General features: G+C 45.7%; 2 protein-coding genes across 4 annotated transcripts in view; both read left to right on the top strand.

The window, feature by feature from the left end:
• The window catches only part of LOC102017649 (chromosome unknown open reading frame, human C17orf85), a 31,407-nt gene extending 24,155 nt beyond the window's left edge, over positions 1-7,252 (top strand). Inside the window, exons 8-14 of one of the 2 annotated variants that reach the window (XM_005399706.2) lie at positions 314-413; positions 700-803; positions 2,541-2,832; positions 4,231-4,385; positions 5,453-5,614; positions 6,112-6,274; positions 6,732-7,252. In XM_005399706.2, coding sequence (XP_005399763.1) covers positions 314-413; positions 700-803; positions 2,541-2,832; positions 4,231-4,385; positions 5,453-5,614; positions 6,112-6,274; positions 6,732-6,840 — 1,085 coding nt within the window. In that variant the 3' untranslated portion in view covers positions 6,841-7,252. Of the gene's footprint in view, positions 1-313; positions 414-699; positions 804-2,540; positions 2,833-4,230; positions 4,386-5,452; positions 5,615-6,111 lie in introns of both variants that reach the window. The other variant, XM_005399707.2, reaches the window with a different exon arrangement.
• A 9,758-nt stretch (positions 7,253-17,010) lies between these two features.
• Itgae (integrin, alpha E (antigen CD103, human mucosal lymphocyte antigen 1; alpha polypeptide)) overlaps positions 17,011-19,462 on the top strand; it is a 59,977-nt gene continuing 57,525 nt past the window's right edge. Inside the window, exon 1 of one of the 2 annotated variants that reach the window (XM_013522229.1) lies at positions 17,011-17,110. In XM_013522229.1, the coding sequence (XP_013377683.1) occupies positions 17,077-17,110 (34 nt within the window). In that variant the 5' untranslated portion in view covers positions 17,011-17,076. The remainder of the gene's footprint in view (positions 17,111-19,462) is intronic. The other variant, XM_005399709.2, reaches the window with a different exon arrangement.

Here is a 19,462-nt window from a genome sequence, read left to right on the forward strand (position 1 = left end):
TTTTTTTTGGTTTTTCTCCAGTACCGGGAACCAAACTCACGACCTTGAGCTTGCCAGGCAGGCGCTTTTGCCGCTGAGCTAAATCCCCAGCCCCCTCTGTTGTGTATTTTTAATAGTATTTCCTGTGATAAATTAGTCTACTCCTAAACAGCAGTTTAACCTCGTTCATCTCTGTATTTTGCTCTATTTCCTTCATACTCAGGGAATATTTGTAGTGCTTTTTTCCTTTTTGTTTGGAGGCACTGATCTGATGCCAGCTATGGAGTCTCCTGTCCTCAGGAAATCCTAGGTAACTGTTACAATTAATTTTTAGATGACAAAAAGGAACTTGGAGCAGCCAGGAGAAGTCAGTATTACATGAAATATGGGAATCCAAATTATGGAGGCATGAAAGGAATTCTTAGCAATTCTTGGTGAGTCCAAAACCTTATATTACAAGTTTAAGTAGAACTTAAGATTTCTGTAATCCTTCAGTGAGTAATTGGTAGTAGAATCTCAAAACCTCAAGTGAACTAAAAGACAAGAGGGAAGGATTCAAGATTCTTAACTGTGGTACATGATAGGAATATGTTTCGGTTTCATTGAAAAGATGTATGTTTCAATGTCTAACACTGTCAGTATGTAGTTGAAATGAATTAGTGGATTTCAAGATCCTCCCTGCTGGTTTCTGATCATGTACTTATTTTGGTGTTGTTCCAGGAAGCGAAGATATCATTCCCGTCGCATTCAGCGGGATGTGATTAAGAAGAGAGCCCTGATTGGGGATGATGTTGGCTTGACGTCATATAAGCACCGACATTCTGGTAGTTGCCTGCTCAGCTCTTGGGTAGACACATGTTTGGCTCTCGAAATCATAATTTTATTCTTAATGCAGTCTTTTAAGGTTCCAAACTTTATCATCCTCTCTTCCTTGCCCTCACCCTCTGCCAACATATAGGAAAGTAAGTCAAGTCACAGTTAATTTTAAATTGCCCGTGCAAAGAGGTCAAATGATTTTATTAAAGCTGTTATAGCAACAAAGGCCAAATGTGACGTAGGGCAAATTAAAAGTTTTCTTGGAAACCTAATTTTTCTACTATTAATATTAACAGCTGCATGCAAAACATTTTAAATACTATATCAAATGGGCTGATTTTATTGTTCCTTTTCTGATAATGAAAATAGACTGCTATTTTGAATGCTTTTATGCTTATTGTCTTGTGCACGTGAATGCCTAAGAAATGTGGGATATCATGACTTGAATTTTTTTTCTTCTTTGAGCATATTATAAAAGAATTATTTTCATTATATTTTATAAAGATGTCTTTATTTTGAACTAAATGTGTGGAATCTTCTACATGCTTTATAGAACTAGTCAAGTCAGCATACAGACAGAATAACATGCACACACAAGTATCAATGGAATGGGACAGGAAGAGATGAAGTCTATACATTTTTATTTAATGCGTATGTACAGAATTGTATGTTTAAAATTTGCATATAAATCCTATTACACAGTTATACTTTCAGTTTTAGTTACTTTCAGATACTTTTATCATTTGTTCTTTTTGTTTATATTGAAGCATTAAAAAATGAATTGCCTATAATTCTAGCACCCTAATGAAATAACTTCTTCATCTTCTCATTTGTCTATTCTCATAATAAATATTACAGTCCTTGTAACTGTATACTTTATCTTCAGTTTTTTTACTTACAAGCATTTTTCTGTGAACTTTAATGTTAATAGTTGAATTTCATTGTTTTGTGTGGTTATGTGCTATGAAGTCACTGTGGGCATTTAATTAGGAAATATGGAACCATACAGTGTCTAGTCACACTATTTTTATGAACTGATCAATATGTAACTTTATTTTTCTGTCTTAAAAATGCTCTATTTAATATATATTGTTCGCTGACATTGAATTCACAGCCAATAGCTGTATAAGTTAGATCCAAAGGTTCTCTAACACATATATTTTCTCTGTAAGGCACATCACAACCTTCTTGCACTTAACATTACTAGACAGCACTTTAGCACTATATTTGGGGGTCATTTTAAACAGTGAATTCAACAAAAAGCACAAAAATGTGAAAAATGTGGCAGTAAACAGGCTGTGAAAGGACACTTTCTTAAACTGTGGCAGATGAGACAAAAAGGTAGAGTGCTGCTTTTCTTGACCTCCACTGGGAACAAGCTCCTCCAGGGACTCAAATTTTTCTTTTGCTCTGTACATGTCCACAAATGCTCTTGAAATTACCTTGAGTATTGATTTAGGAGTTATAAATGAATTTGGCAAATTTGCATTTATAAAACTTGTGAATAATGAAGATTGACTTATACTTTAAATGGCTTAATAGCATTCCATTAGGCTGCTAGACCAAACTGTCCCTAACCATTCTGTTAGAAGCAGCAGGATGGTATCCAGCTTGCCATTGTTATAAATTGTGCTGCAATAGAATCTCAGGTTGGGATTTTTTTTTTTTTTTTTCACCAGTATAGAATAGAAAGTCATACTTGTTTTAGTTTAAGCTTTTCTTATTTTTTGGTTAAATTTTTTCAGGATTAGTGAATGTTCCTGAGGAACCCATTGAGGAGGAAGAAGAGGAGGAGGAGGAAGAAGACCAAGACATGGATGCAGATGACAGGGTGGTGGTAGAATACCATGAGGAGCTTCCAGCTCTCAAGCAGACCCGGGAGCGGAGCATGTCTAGGCGGTCCAGCGCCAGCAGCTCAGACTCAGATGAAATGGACTATGATCTAGAACTGAAAATGATTTCTACTCCCTCACCAAAGAAAAGCATGAAAATGACTATGTATGCTGATGAAGTCGAATCTCAGTTGAAAAATATAAGGTAAAAACTTATTAATGCTAGCTTTAATTTTTTTTTTTTTTAATATGGTACAGAAGATTGAACCCAGAACTTTGTGCTTGCTGGGTAAACACTACCACTGAGATAAACCCCAGCTCTTTAATTTGATTTTAAATGCTAATTGTAAACTTAATTCCTTTTAATTTTATAATCACTTTTATTTATTCTAATTTCAGTCCTTGGTAAGAGCTGAATACAAGCATCTCATTTTTCCTCTGTACAAGCACTGGTCCTTGTTATCTGAACTGTGAACAACCCACAGACAGCAAAAATCACCTGTTTTGCAGCCTTATCTGACAGTAACAGCTGTTAGTAATTGTGTGAATAACCGTTTATGCGTATGAATAATGTATAGAGAAACCATATAGGTATAGTTGTATAAAAATGAAGCTGTGCTATATATACTGTTTGCAGTATGCCTTCCTATGTAATAAAATGTAAACATCTGTTACTTTTCTCAATCCTATGTAATTCATTGTTTTAAAGGAAGAGCTGGGAAGTATCGGTAGATTTCCTTTCAGGGGGTGGGTTACTACCTGTTACCTGTGTCACCATCAATCTTGGGTATTACCATTATTCCTGATCTTTGCTGATTTCATGAAAAAACAAAAACATATAGTTATTTTAATGTGAATTTCTTTGGTTAGTAGTGGGGATCAGCAGATTCCACAGAAGCAGGTAGTATATCCATAACTCTTAAGGGTTGGATTTTAGGGATGTTCTGGGATGGTTTTGGTCATGTATTTGGGGGAAAAGGAAGGGCCTTTTAAAGTGATTTGTTTGTATGGCCTACTCACATCTTTAGTTGTAGTGTTCACAGAACTCCCTAACAGAGTGTGCTGACAGAGCAGCGCTTATGCCTCGCATGGCAGCAGATCTCCTCAGCAGAGAAATCTGCCTTTTAAAGAAGGGTATTGTACACTCCATGGTGTTTTGAGTACAACCAGATTGTGGCCTGGGTGAGCAGAGAGCCCCAAGCGCCTTACACGCCTCTTCTTAATGTTTGTCTGTGGAGGAGGGGGACTTGTAGTTAGGAGCTCTGTGACAGTGTGTGGGTATCCCGCATGGAATCCGCCCTGGAAACAGCACTACCTGCTTGCCCTCCCAGCCTTGTCACAACACGTTGGTTGTGGTTTCCCTAAGCAAGTTATTACTGATATTCTTGGGGCTAGGGATGTAGGTCAGTGGTAAAGTACTTGCATAGCATGTGTGAGGCCCTGGGTTCAACCCTCAGCACCACTGGAAAAAAAAAGGGATGTGAGTAGTATTTGTAAGTGAATGCAGACTGTATTAGATTGGGTTTTCTCAAAAAAATGAGATTACTATTTGGATATTGTCTTACCGTTGAAGTTGGATAACTGCTTTTTTATTTTTGAAAAGGAACTCCATGAGAGCAGATAGTATATCCTCAAGTAATATCAAAAACCGAATTGGTAACAAATTGCCACCTGAGAAATTTTCAGATGTCCGACACCTCTTAGATGAAAAACGTCAATACTCACGTCCACGGCCACCAGTCAGCAATACTAAATCAGGTATTGTTCTTCCTTTGTGTTCCTGGAGTTCATTCTGAGCTCCAGAGAACAAATTGGGGCAGGGCTAGGTTCTTGGATAACATGTTGCTATTCTGAATCCATTTAATTGTCTCGTCACAGCTAAATTTTGGGGTAGGCATTGGAATTCCATAAGAAGAAATAATCAGACTTCAGCAAAACTAATTTTCAGTATTTTGTCTGCAACAGTTGTTTTACTGTGTGTATCACTGGTATACCTTGGGTATGAGAATAATAGAAATTGAGTTGGGAGGTTATGTAGATGATTGAGTTTGAACTAGATTATTTATGCCTACAAACTCTCAGCAGGTATGTGGCTGTGCTTGCTGCATACCAGGCATTGGTCCAGGAACTGGCATGTGAGAAGTCTTTGTAGGGCTGCAAAGCCATGGTAGGTCTACCAGGGAGACTGTGGAAGGAAGGCTTCTTAGAGAAAGTGGCTCTAGAGTTGGGCCTTTGGAAGGGAATAGGATGTCAGTTGGCAAACCTTATTTTTAGCAGGTGAGATGGGAAAGGGCCCCGGCAGGCAGCCTTGCTAGTAAATTTGTTGGCAGTGTTGCTGCTGCTGTTAAACGGTACTTAAGGACAGGCAGCTCTTTGAGCAGGTGGAGGAAGAAATACATTTGGTTTGGGGCATTGCTTTTTGCCAGTCTCATTACAGCTACTGGTTAAATGTGTTAGGGTTGTTGAGAACTATTTACGTTTTCAGAGATTGATGCTGCCCTTGGAGAGCTTGTATTGTTTATTAGGCTGAAATTTTTGTAAGTTACTGAGTCTTGCTGGGTTCTATCAAAAAAAAAAAAGTGATTCTACTTCAGAAATTCAAGGTTTCTGTTTTTGTTTTCTCTTTCTGATAGCCCTGGCATCTCAGTTTTCGAAGGGGAATCCCGACCATGACAAAGACAGAAGGCTTTTAGAAACCCAGTGTGTCAGGTCCCGTGTTCTCACTTGGGGACATGTGGTTCTAGGTCCTTTAGCGATCTCAGCTGGACAGTATGGCCAGTAAAGCACATATGCTTAGTCATGGTAGCGCTTCTTTCTTTTTCCAGATATACGCCAGCGGTTAGGAAAAAGACCATATTCTCCAGAGAAGGCTTTTAGTAGTATCCCAGTGGTCCGGAGAGAGCCCTCTTCAGATGTACATAGTAGACTAGGTGTTCCCAGGCAAGACATTAAAGGCCTCTACTCTGATACTCGGGAGAAGAAATCAGGTGAGTGACACATGGACCTGAAGGGAATGGGAATTGGGAAATAACAGAGGACAGTGGGAATAGTATAGAAGTACAGGCTGGAAGAGGCATAAGCCAAACAGAATGAGTTTTCCTCTTCTATTATCATTGTCCTGGTCATCATCGTCATCACACTAACAGGAAGGTTTAGGAAGTGGAAAATAATACACACTGCCGCTTCCTTCCGTTCAGCGCAAATCCTTTCTAGTTTCATGTATGTATTTCAGTCTTTCTCCATACACACACCCTACTCTTTTTTTTCAGCATTTTACCTTAGTCATTTTCCTATATTGCTGTACTCTGCATAAATAAAGCTTGCAATTGTCTTACAAGATTATCTACCCAAGGCTGCACTGTAGTTGTAAGTGCCACAGAGCAGTGATGTTTTCCGCATGTCGTGTGATGGCATTACTCCTGCTTCCTCAGAACGCGCTGCTTCTCAGTGGCCAGCAAACTGAAATGTCTTTTCACCCAAACAGGTAGCTTATGGACTCGTTTAGGATCTACACCCAAGACCAAAGAGAAGAATACGAAGAAAGTGGATCATAGGGCGCCTGGCATGGAGGAAGATGACTCTGAGCTGCAAAGGGCATGGGGGGCTCTGATAAAGGAGAAAGAACAGTCTCGCCAAAAGAAGAGCCGGTTAGATAACTTACCATCTCTCCAGATTGAAGTTAGTCGGGAAAGCAGCTCTGGTTCAGAGGCAGAATCCTGATGTCCCCAGGGCCTCTGGCAGCTGCCCTAAGGCTTAACACTTTTGCACAGGGTGGGGTGCAGTAGGAACCTCCCCTGCTGGAGTTGGTGCCCCTCCCGTTCCTACTCATACAGTCTCCCTCAGCTCTTGCTGCTTTAGCAAGACACCTTAAGAATGTGACCAGTTTTGAAGGGCATCTCTCTTTTGCTGCAGTTATAGTTCTGGGCCCTCAATTCTTTTCCCACCACCCCACAAGCTTTATCCTTTGAGAAAAAGGCAGCCCTCCAGATTTTGTAGACATTTTTCTTAATATTTTTAACATTGTGTCTTTTAAAAGAAATGTTTTACACAGTTCATCCAAAGAGCAGAGAACTGAACTTCTCACTATTGCCTTGGCCCTGACAGCTGTTACCAGCACCCTTTTCCCAAGAAAAGTCAATTCCCAGGTGCTTATCGGACAGACTTCGAGGGGGAAGATGAGGGAAGCTGCCAGCTCGCCCTTCCGAGATCCTAGTGTGGGGGCGACTGTCACGGACCTGACCTCAGAGGTGCACCAGTGCTGGCCAGGTAGATAAGAGATGCAGCATCAATCGCGCTTCCGTTCCTCCCTTGGGATTTCTGTTGGGGACTCTCATATTGGCTGTCAGCTTGATGTGAAGATCAAGTTCAGTGCTGTGGGATTTTTAGGAATAAAAAACTGTGACCTACGGATATGGGGTTGATTTTTGTGCTAGGTTTGGGGTCATGGGTTAATGCTGAACAATTTTTAAGTGTGTATGTATTATGTTTAAAATTATTAATGATTTCGAAGTTTAAATTTTTAATTTTTATATGTGGAAGTTCTTCCTGTTGGCTACAGGGGAAACTCAAGTGGTGTCTTCTTTTGTGCTGTTAAATATATATTATATACTTTGGAAGAAGGTAAAGAGAGGAGTCTCATTATTTTTAAATGATCCTAATTGTATGGTCTTTTTGTTGTATATAGCGTTCACCTTGCTTTTTGACCACTGTAGCAAAAAAAAAAAAGAAAAAAAAATCCATCCATCTGAGATGGGACTTTGTTTATTATCACTTTAGAAGTGAAGATAATTTTGTTTGTTTGTTTCCAAGTTGTGGCTGAAGACCTTCAAGTAATATGTTCAGAAATGTTTTGTTTAAATTTGTTTAGGATATTGTACCTTGAGAAGGAGGTAATTTTTTTGTTATGTTTTGTTTTGTCTTCACATTTGATTTTTATTTTAAAGTACTCAATTCTGTAGTCTTCTGCAGGCTTGAAAATAATGTTTCACTTCAATTAATTAGAGCATGGGAGTTAGAGGTGCTGGTGAGCCTTTGTCCCTTCGTGGTGTCACGCTCTGCACCTCCTGGATTGTTCTCCAGCCAGTGCAACCCCGCATCCTAGAGCCTTTACTGGTGGCTGAGCTGACGGCACATTCAGAGTTGGCTACACTGGTGCAGATGAATGTGTGCAAAGCAGTTGTTAACTAAGAAAGTACAGGGTTGAGACTTGAGGGTTGTGATGAAAACCGCATCGGAGCATATTTTAACCTACCTGCCCCATGCTGTGTTTCAGGTTCCCAGGAGTCTAGGAAAGAGGTGACACTGGTGTCTCTGCAAGCTGAGACCTAAGGCCTCTGGCAGATTTCAGCTCTTCTTGCCCCATGAAGCACGCGGCTCAGAGCCAGGTTCTTAGGCGAAGGGCTCTGGGGTTGTTAGGGAGAGAAGTACAAGGGCCTGAGAGTAAAGAGACTAGGATGCCACCCCCAGCTCTACTGCATGGACCTGGGCCTTGGTTTCCCCAGCTAGCAGTGAGTGGGGTGGTCTGAGCTTCTGGTTTTGTTGGTTCATCTCAGTGCTGTTTTACTCTTCCCACAGCTGTGGCTGCAGTGGACTGGCCAGCACTCCTTTCTGTTGAAGGCGGCCAAAGAGTCGAGATAGCTGAGGGCAGCAGGCATGAGGTTGTGGGCAGGGACTCATCCTTTACCTGTTCAGTGTCTGGTTCTGCTGAGGGGTTAGTGGCCGTGGTCTCCACAGGGCTTAGGAAATGCCCTTCATAGGCTTCCCTCTTCGTTTCCCAGTCCTGACGCTGTGCCACCTGCAGGCTCCTTTGCCCCGTGTCCTTTCAACGTTTGCCAGCCTCCTGCTAGAGATAAGGGAAGACTATAGAAGCAGGGTGATGTGCATTCAAAACTGGAGCTTTGGTCTAACCATGAAAACACCCATTTCAGAAGACTCGTAGTTCTCAGAAGCACAGAGAACCCAAAAAGGTAGCTTTAGGATTTTTTTTTTCCTAAAGTGGTTGGCCTTCCTCACCTCACTCTCTGGCCTGCACTCAGCCACTCAGGTTTTATAGCGTTTTTTTTTTTGGTACTGGGAATTGAACTCACAACCTCATGCTTGTCAGGTAGGCGCTGTGCCGCTGAGCTGTATCCCTGGCCCTTTGCAGCATTTTTGAGCATGCCCTGAATGGCCACCTTGTCTCTGAAGTTAGGAGTGAGGGGGACAGTCAGACAACTGGGCAAGCAGCTCAGCGTGCTTTTACTCCAGGCTTTCCTGTACATGCAGGCAGTAGGGCTACACACTCTGTGCTGTTCCTCAGTCCTGGCGGGCAGGAGATTTTAAGTACAATTGTGCTGCTCGATAATAATCGCAGATACCTCATTTCTGTTTCCCTTCTCCTCCTGGGAGAATACCAGGTACCCAGGAGAACCGGAGGAGCCTACCGCAGTGCGTTAGCACCCCTCCGGCCCCCTGTATGTAGTCTGGTCCATGAATCTCTCCTTGCTTCAGCCAGTGTCTTACCCTCTCCCTCTGCCCTGACTCTCCCTTTCTAGTCTGTGCGCTGCAGCTGGGATGAACTTTTCTTGTTAGCAGTTTCATTTAAAGCGTACATGTCAGTGGGCTTTAGTATATTTACAGAGTTGTGCAACCATCACCATAATCAATTATAGAACATTTTTATTACCAAAAAGAAATCTTGCAGCCATTAGCAGTCACCCCTCATTCTTTCTTTTTAGCCCCTGGCAATTGCTAATCATTCTGTCTTTGTGGCTTTGTCTTTCCTAGACATCTGTGATAAATGGAGTCATATACTACATGTTTGTTTGTGACTTGCTTCTCTCACTTAAGACATTTTCAAGGTTCACCCATGTTGTGGTATCTGTACTTCATTTTTTTGTAGAATAATATTCCATTGTGTACCACATTGTATAGACCACATTTTATTTTATTTATCTATTAATCGGTTAATGAACATTTAGGTTGTTTCTATTTTTTGACCATTTTGAATAGGTTTTTATGAACATTTATATACTTGTTTGTGGATATGTGTCTCCCCCTGCCTTTTTTTTTTTTTTTTGAGACAGGGTCTCGTTATGTAGTCCAGGCTAGCCATGAACTTGTGGCAGTCCTCTTGCTTCAGCCATGTGAGTGCTGGGATTACAGGCATGCACCCCCATGCTTGGCATTTTCTTGGGTTTATCCCTAGGAGTGGAGTTGCTGGGTTATATGGAAACGTTTTGATTTGGTCCAAGGCCTTGCACTTGCTAGGCAAGAATTCTACCACTGTGGTACTGGAAGAAAAAAAAAAAAGAATTCTACCACTAAGCTACATCCTCAGCCCTTTTAAAAATTTTTGATACAGTATCTAAGTTCCCCAGGATGTCCTTGAACTTGTGGTCCTCCTGCATCAGCCTCCTGGGTTGCTAGGATTACAGGCATATGCCAGCATGACCAGCTGATAAGCTTCTCTTTAATCCTTTGAGAAATTACTGGACTGATTTCCCAAACAGCTGTATCATTTTACATTCCTCTCAGCAGTGTATGAGGGTTCCAGTTTCCCCATATCTTCAGGAACACTTTTTTGAAAACGTGAAGTGGTATCTCTGTGGTTTTGATTTGTACTTCCTTAATGACCAGTGATATTGGGCATCTTTTTATGTGCTCAGGATGAACTTTTAGAAATGTAAATCTGATCTTTTTATTCCTCTGCTTGAAACCTTTCCCGAGCTTCATTATCTCCTTTGGAATAAGTCCAAACTCCGTCGACAGCTCATAAAAGCTGGTTACGATCCCAGCCTCTAGGCCTGTTCTCCCCTGCCCTCTGCTCACTAGTTCCCTGGATCTGTCCTTTTTGGGGGTGGGAGGCAGGGGTATTGGGCATTGAACCCAGGGCCTTTGCATTGAACCCAGCCCTTTAAAATTAAAAAAAAAAAAAATATTGAGACAGGGTCTTACTAAGTTGAGAAATTGTCCAAACTGGACTTGAACTTGTGATCCTCTTGCTTTTGTCCCCCAGAGTGCTGGGATTGCAGGTATGCACCACACCACTGGCTCCCTGGATCTATCTCGATCTCAGTAGCCTTCCAGATGGAACACAGTGCACACTCCCGGTGACACTTTCCCGGTCCTCGTCCTGTCACCTCAGCCTTGAGCTCTTAGGGGTCTCTCCAGGAAGCAGTCCTCAATTTCCAGAAGCAAGGAATAGCATGTATGTCACACTGCTGTCATGAAGGAATCTTACAACATAATGTCAGTGCCTGAGATAAAATTGAGCATCATCAGAATTCCTCCTGGAAACCCACGGCGGGCACCATATTGAAGATGAGCATCACAGAGTTCCTTGCAGTCATTTCTTGCCTGTGTGGAAAGAGCTCGCTGTTGCTTTCAGTGAGCGCAGGTGAAGTAGTTGGCCTGCAGTTAGGGTCTTGTGCAAAGCTAACTTACTTTTAGTTGTTAGTGAGAATGTCACTTTTGAGGAGCTTAGAGATTGAGACTACCGAAGCAGCCAAGGAACAAACTTGCCCAGGTCCTCCTGCCTACCCGGGCTCACAGAGGAAAGGAGGGGAAGCTCGAATGACCCAAGCAACTTGCAGTTGTTTTTTTTGTTTTGTTTTGTTCTGTTTTTTAAATAACTTTTCAGACAGATACCATTGTGTTTGACTGAGTGAAGTACATGTATTGTCAAATATGCCGTATTCACCAACCCTGTACCTGCACAGTGGCCTGGAACTTCCTAGTCCTGGTTTTTCTGTTTTGCTAGACTGTAAGCTCCATGAGAGCAGGACCATGTTTGGCATGTTCCCTGGGGCTTCCCCACTCCTCCACCCAAGCCTGGCCCCTAGCAGGTCCTCCCTAAACATTTACGGAATTTGTAAATCCCCAGCTTCAGAGTCCTTCATCTGAGGCCCCCGGACCGTTACCGCCAATTCTCCTTTTTCTGCCATATACATTCAATGTCGTCTTTTCTTTTTTTTTTCTTTCGTCTTTTTTGAGACAGGGTCTCGCTATGCAGTTCAGGCTGACCTTGAGCTCACATTGTAGCCCAGGCTGGCTTTGAACTCGCACCGATCCTCCTGCCTCCTGCCTCAGCCTCCCGAGTGCTGGGATTACAGGCGTGCGTGACCACGCCCGGCTTCCAGTGTCTTGTTTTCATGTTTTGTTTTCCTTCTAGCCTGTGAGCTCCTAAGGAGCAGATGTCTTCATGTTTTCTTTTCCTTGCACCAGGCCGTCCCAGAGCAAGTAGTGCTGCAGGTGTTCGGGAAATGAATGAATCATGGTAACCTGGTCCTGCTTTTGCACAAGTCTAATTCTAGATGAGACCACCAGATACAAAAGAGGGACTTCAGTGGTACAGACACTAGGCTTATGTAAGACAAAGCTCTCAGGTAGACCTCAGTAAACATCCAGTGTTGATGACCATGACATGTCTGAGCTGAAGTTTATCCGGCTCTATAAAGAATGTGCTAGCAAATCATGCAGACAGTCTTGAGTATTTTTTTGAGAAAAGCATTCATCTGCGCCACGGTAGGAAGAGAGGAAGCTGGCAGGAAGGTGAGAGGTCCCAAAGAGAGACTGCTGAGCCAGTTCTTTGGCTGTGGTCCTTTTGGAGTGGAAAATGACAGCAATCTAAAACGGGTGACAAGAAGCAGCTCATTCCCAGCAACAATTCTTCTGCCTAAAGCAGCATTTCTCAGGCTTCCCGAGTGGAGCATTGTCAAGGTAATGGGAAAAGTGCTCACGCACACTTTGGATCAGCATCGACAGCAAGTTACAGCAAGCTTTGCAGATTAGTTAACTGCTGCCCAAAAAGTTTGATGCAGAAGTATTTGCTTTTAAACTTTTTATAACAAGAATTAAGTTAGAAATTAAACCTTTTTTTTTTTTTTAATAACTAAGAGGAAAGCATGCGCTTGGTTATCTTGAGAATAGCACAGTTGCTTTGAGGCACATTGTTATTGCATCATTTGACCCACAACAAACATCTAGAACTTTTCTTAAATATTTATAAAACCTTAGGAGAAAAAAAATAGTGTAACTTTTTTTCCCCCAGTGAAACTCTATGAATGTTTCACAGAACGTTGTTCTGGGAGTGGTTAGGGAAATGCTGCCTCAAAAATCTGTTTTAAATAGTTGAGAGGCATAAACGTGGGATTTTGGTATGCTATAAATAGAACACTAGAATACAGGTGGTGTTTAACTTCCTGCAGTCACTACCCTGCTTGGAGAGTCTGGTCGGTTTGAGCAATTCCAGAGGCCTTCTCTGGATGCCTGTGTTCGTAAGTATTGAGACTGTGTGTCACCTCAGGCTGTGTGTCATCCTCAGACCTAGACCAGGGTAAATTAGTACAGGCAAGCAACCTATATCATTGCCAAGACCGAGGATACAGTCTTTCTCGCTCTTCTTGGGTGGTCGTAATCCTGTGATATGTCCCTGTTTCTCCTTGCGAACAAGAGCTTCTCAGAGGGTCCTTGAGCACTTGGCAGTGTCTTTAGCTCAGGGAGAATTTCTTTTAGGGAAAGAAATGGGATGATAGCCAGAGCTGGCGCTGGAACACTAGGGACTCATTCTACCTCACATACTTAACTGGGAAAGACTCATCCCTTCCTCTCTGGGCCTTAGTTTTGCTGTCTGTCAAATGAAGGGCTCCACTGGGACTATACATGTTTTCCTCCTAGTGCTGAAGTGTGTTTGAGGACCTCTGCTGCCTTTCCCAAGGAGCACTGGGAATGTAAAATAGACAGGAAGGAGGCGGGGCCAGCACGAGGCTGATTCTGGGATCCAGTGCAACCCTTCCCCTCCCAGCAACAGTTACAAAAGGATAAGCGATCCTTCCTGTTCCTTCCTCCCAACACCCTCCTGTCCAGCACATTCACACCCACACCCACACACACCAGTGTTTTATTTGGGCCAGAAGCCCAGTGTGTGAGTCTCCTAGGACTGCCTCAACAAAGTGTCATAGAACAGGCGGCTTAGACAGCAGGCATTCTTCCCGCAGGGCTGGAGGCTGGGAGTCCAACCAAGGTGTCAGGGTGGCGAGGACCCTCTGCCAGTCTTGCTCACTGCCATTCCCTGTGTGTGCATCTAACCCTTCTTATGCCGCCAGTCCTGTTGAGTTAGGGCCCGGCCCTACCCTTTGACATCTTTTAACTTTAATCTCCTAAAAACCCTGTCTCCAAATACAGTCACACTGTGGGTTAGAGCTTCAGCATACAAATTTGGAGGAGGATGCAGTTCAGTCCACAGTCTGGTAATAAAAGGGTGCCAGTCTGTATTTGTGGAGTGAGCTCTCCTGGTTTTTTTTTTTTTTTTTTGAGGCAAGGTCTAGCTGTGTAACAGCTTAGGCTGGCCTCAAACTTGTAGTGATCTTCCTGACCCAGCTTCTCGAGTGCTAGGATGAAAGGTGTGCACCACCACACCTGGTCTATTTTTCTTTCTTTTTAAGCTTATCCCATGGATCTGAAGGTGGGAGGGTTTGTAGTGGATCTGAGTCGTGATTCTGGGGGAGAGAAACTTGTTCAGGTCCTACTGCACCTCTTACTATCTGGCTTTGGGTAAATTACTTTTCCTGCCTCTGGGAGCCAGCACCCACATCTGTGAAATCGGGGTACCCTCAGATGAAGGCTTGTATGGAAACTTTGGCCTTGCTTGTGTCTGCTCCCTGCTGAGTGCTCAGTGGTAATGATCCCCACTGTTCTGCCTGTCCGCCCTGCAGGGCTCACGCTTTTTCTGGGTTGACCTCCTGTTTCCTGGACTGGGAAGGCAGTGGGTGATCTGAGCTATGGCCCGTGCCCTGAGGCTGGGTTCCGCCTCCTCCACTCACGGTGTCACCTTGCGCTTCTGAGCGACTCTGCAGACAGCGGGTCCACCGCATGCCACACACTTCTATCCCTGAACATCATGTGAGACTTTATTTTGCAGTGTCAAGGAGAGGGCAAAGAACATATCGCCACATTTTATTTTACCACTCAGTCTTTCCCTTCCTCCGTTGCCCCTTCTTTCTCTTCCCCTCCCTTCTGAGCCATGAACAGTTTGGAAATGATCGCATACATCCTTCCCCTTGATCCTACAGTGCTTGTTAGTGTACGTCCCTAAGAGCAAGGCATCCACTCCTGTGTCTACAAGAGTCCTCAAATTAAGGAAAGGTACAGTACCCAGTCACTGTAATCCTTACTGATTTGTACTTCATGCTTAGCTTTGCCAGCTTTCTGAGTAGTGGTAGGCCAGTCTTTTTCTGGTCTGCAGTCCAGCATCACACACTGCCCTGCCTGTCGTTGCCCTCTCTTTGGTCTCCTTCAGCACGGAGCAGTTCCTCAGCCTTCTTTGTCATTCATGACATTGATATTTGAAGAGTACAGTCCAGTTGGTTGGCCTTCCAGTCGGTCCCTTCACATTTGCTTAAAGTTAAACAAATTAGGAAGCCACTTTCTGGTTTCTTTTGCTGAACACGCAGCCTGCTATTAGATGCTGAGAGGGAGGAACATCACATAACAAAGCCTGGCCACAATCAGGAGACCTTAAGTTCCGGTTTGTGGGGGAAGCAGTATCACCAGATGGGCTTGAAGGGGCCTCTGCATGTTCACAGACACGCTTGCATTAGAACATCTTGGACACAGGATGAGTCCAAAACAAAGCTGTAGAGAAAGGCCTTGCTTCCTGTCCAGCATGCAGTCATTGACACTACCTGGCCTCCTGAGGTGCCCAGAAGTTCACTCTGCAGACACAAGCTTGCTTCTCACAGACCTGTCTTGTGAACTGCAGTCTGTGTCCTGGCCCTGGCTTTGCAAGGATTTGCTCTGTGACTTTGGGCTGTTCTCCACCCTCCTGGACCAACGCTGTAGGAGGAGCCCCTGTGAGGTGCTACCAGGCGCCCTTGGAACTCGACGCACTAGGGGAGGACAGTCGCTGAGCCCTGGAGTGGTGAAAAGATGGGCTGCAGGCCGCAGGCCCTCATGCAGCCTGTGACAAGGTCACAGCCTGAGAATATCCTGCATTGTGATGAGGCAGGGAAGTCCTCAGACCTGGAACTTTGTTTTTCAGCTGTTTATTGGGTGACACACGGGGAAATGGTGAATTGTAATCTTTACTCAATCATGTAAAATCCAGTCATGGGCATTTTGTGAGGCCAAAGTAGATAATGCAAAAGTGTATGCAGTGTCATCAAATTGTCACAGAACTTTGGCCAAGTGAGCTTTCGGTGTGGAGAAAAAATAAAGTTGGCTTTCATGTAGTCATAAAGTCAACCCCATTGTCTACTCTATGGTTACTGCGTTGACTCTTCGGAGTGCTCGCTGGTCTGCAGAAGCAGAGGCGTAACACCCTGCCTTTCTGAATTTAAATTAATGAAGATTATGCCGGGTGTGGTGGCGCACGCCTGTAATCCCAGCATTCAGGAGGCTGAGGCAGGCGGATTGCTGCAAGTTCAAGCCAAGTGAGTTCAGACCAGCTAAACTATATAGCAAAACCCCGTCTCCAAAAAAAAATTTAAAAAAAGATTACAGTTTAAAATTCAGTTTGTTGGTTGCACTGGTGACATATTCCTCAGCAGCCACATACGGCTGATGGCTGCTGAGCTAGATGCACAGTCACAGTGGAGTTCTGTGGGACAGTCGTCCCTGCACTCGGCTGCTTGGGAGCAGTGGGCTGAGAGCCTTCGTTCTTGACCACCGTCACAGGGGCAAATTTGAGGACTGAGGAAGTTGGCCCTTAATGCTGCCTGGCAGCTGTCAGTAGTCACTCCCTGGAAGGCTGGAATGGCCTGTGGGCAGGTGGACTTGAAGGAGTCTGCCTCTTCTAGGCTGGCAGCTCAGAGCCCTGTGAGACCAATCTCAGCATCAGGATGCTGGAGCCAGAGTTTGAAGAAAACCCAGCCCCGGTTAGATCGAGGAAGTGATTGTAGCCAGCATGTTGGATCTTCCCACTGGACCTCCACAGTCCAGGCCTTGGGTGTGGGGCAGGTAGAGGAGCTGTTTCCAGCTGTGGGACATTTTTCCTGTGGAAAAGGAAGCCCCATTTAGTTGCTGAGGCACCTGCCACCCAAAATCCTGGGCTAGCACTGAGCCGTGCTATCTAGTAGTGAGTTCTGAAGCAGGAGAGGGACCTAGCACCCATTCACATGGACATGGACCTTGGGCTTGGTCATTGTTCCTGCACCTCCAGCATCTACTGCCAAGGAGAGCCAGAACAATGGTGACCTTGGCTCACGATTCCACAAAAGTGAGTGATGGAGCAGGACTGACAGCTGCCTAAGCCCCCGGACCTAGCACCCAGCTGCTGAGGAGGCCATGTGGCTGGCTGCGCAGGCAGGAGTGGCTGTGTCTCTTTGAAAGTGTCTGCCTGTCCTTGCCTGTGTGTGTACCACTGTCCCCGCCTCCTGCCCACCTCAGCTGAAGAGGGGAAGCTGAATGCTTGGCCAGGCCCCGTGGTAGCTCCCTGTTCAGCTCACACACACCTGCCTCTGCTCCGCCTAGGATGTGGCTCGTGCACGCTCTGCTCTGCATGTCCAGTAAGTAAACCTCACTCCCCGCCTCGAGGGGCTGCTGTGCGCACAGCTCCAGCTGGATGTCTGTAGAAAGCCTTTGTCTATGTGTCTGTCTGTTGTCTGTGGGGCTCAGGGCAAGAGGTCAGAGGTAATAAGAGCTACCTCTGGAAGTGCTCTTGCTCTTCAATCAGATCTTCAGCTTGCTGGGAAGGATCAGATCTCTGAAGCTCTGTGCTGACAGTGCTAACGGCCTCTGGCTTCAGACTCAAGGGCACGACCACCCGGGTTCTTCCCCAGCCAGCCTCCTCTCTGGGCGGGTCCTCAGGTCTGTGCTGAGTTAGCTGTGAGTGTGGAGGCTCATGCTGGCCCCCTCCCCTCCGCAGAGCCCCTTCTGCCACAGAGCAGATATCCAGCAGACCCCGTGAGAATGTGCGTATTGGCAAGAGACTGCGGGGGCAAGGACGGCGGAAGCAGCTTCCTGTTCCTGTGGCCCGTGTGGGGAGAGTAGAGGCGCTGCTCCTGCTGCCTGGGGTCCCCTTCTGGTTTTAACCCCCTCCCTCATGGAGGCATTTTTGGCAAGTCAATCCAGAGCCTGCCTGCAAGGCCCCAGGGACGAGACAGCATGCTTAGGTGTGCTTCTGGAGACTGCCCAGCCCAAGCCTGAGGCTGGGTGATCCTGCCTGCTGATCTGGGCAGCTTCCTGGGAGTTCCCACCTCGTCAGAAGCTTGGCAGGAGAATTGTGGGTATCCGATGTAGTAGTATAAAGGCCCTCGGAGCCTGTGTTCTCCCCAGAGGATAGGCTGGGGCAATGACGACCAGTGTGTGAGAAAGCCGAGTCCCTGGGAAGGGATGCAGGATTGTGGGTCGGGTTACTCAGGCAGGCCAAAACCCGCCTCGGGTACCCACCAAGCCTACGTTTGGGGATAGATTGTGATACTTGATATTTCAGAAGCATCCAAACAGTTATTGTGGAAAGGTTAAAACTCGGTCAAACTTCCTGTACATTTTACAACTTGTCTTTATTTTTGTTACATACAGGGTGTGGGGCGGCCCTCACCTTTTTATGCCTTATGGTTTTGGTGCCACATCCCCAAGAATATCTGGAGGAGATGCTAAGACTAGATTCTGGTCCACTCCCTCTCAGCACAGAGGAAGTGACTGAGGTCCAAAGAGGAACAGGGACTGTCCAGAGCAGCAAGCAAGGGCCCAGGCCCCGGTCCTGCCTCCCAACTCTGGAATACTCGTGACACTGACCCCGGCACCGTCCCTCTGCTCCGGACTCCTGCTCATCTGTGTCTCCCGCAGCCCCTTGAGCCAACGCTTATCACCTTTGCACTTTTCCAGCACGTGATGTTTATTAAGTCCCTTCTGAGGCCTTCTAAGCTGATACAGCGCAGAGAGCAAGATGGGGCTGGTGCTCACTGTGTGCACGCAGGTGTGTGGCTGCATCACGGCAGGGGTAGGAGTGGGTCTCAGCAGCTCAGTCTGGGTGGGAGAAATGTGGCTGCGCTGGTTTTGCTCACCACTGTGAGATGCAGGCATGGCAGCTTGGAGCACTCCCTGGAGGAGGTGAGACTGGCACTGAGGCTTGAAAGCTGGTAGGAGGCTGAGAAGGAAAGGAGATGCTAGAGAGGGTGAGAGGAACCCTGAGACCATGAGCCTAGGCCCAGGGCCCCACACCTTGTGCCTGGCTGGGCCCTGCTGGGCTGGGGCAAATCTATGTCTGTTGTTGGCCTAGCTCTGACCTTCTGCTTCTCCCAGGCCACCCGCTGTGGTCGTGTCCCTTTCCGTCACCGTGACAGCAGATGAGGAAGCAGTCTAGAAGTTTTGAAGACAAGAGGCAGGTGCAGACGCGTAGACCTGGAGCTGCCCACCACCTGGCCGCTAGTCCAGGCCTGCTACCACGTGGCCCCCACAGTCCCCAGGTCAGACTTGAGCTCTGGCTCGTTCTGTGGCCGCAGCAGCTTACTTCTCCCTCCTGGGCCTCTGATGTCGAGTCTGCCTCCCTTATGGGAAGGGAACTGGGCTGTTGACCTGAGAAACCTCATGGGGTGAAGAAGAAGGAACCAGAGTTCAGGACCCACTGTGCTGGTGGCATCAACTCAGGCTGAGGCCCTAGGCCCTGCCAGGGTCCAGGAGTGGACAGTCCCACCTCTGCTAGAGTCACAGCCCTACACTTGTGTCCAAGTGTGTGAGAGAAAGCCCTAGTTTTAGGTGGGCATAGTGACATATGCCTGTAATCCCAGCACTGTGGGAGGCTGAGGCAGGAAGATTCCAGTTTGAGTCCACCCTGGGCAATTTGGCAAAACCCTGTCTCAAAAAAACAAAACAAAACAGAACAGATGAGGGCAGGGGATAAAGCTCAGTGCAAAGTC

This window comes from Chinchilla lanigera, unplaced genomic scaffold (assembly GCF_000276665.1).
Source record: "Chinchilla lanigera isolate Chin_1 unplaced genomic scaffold, ChiLan1.0 scaffold00066, whole genome shotgun sequence".
NCBI lineage: Eukaryota > Metazoa > Chordata > Mammalia > Rodentia > Chinchillidae > Chinchilla > Chinchilla lanigera.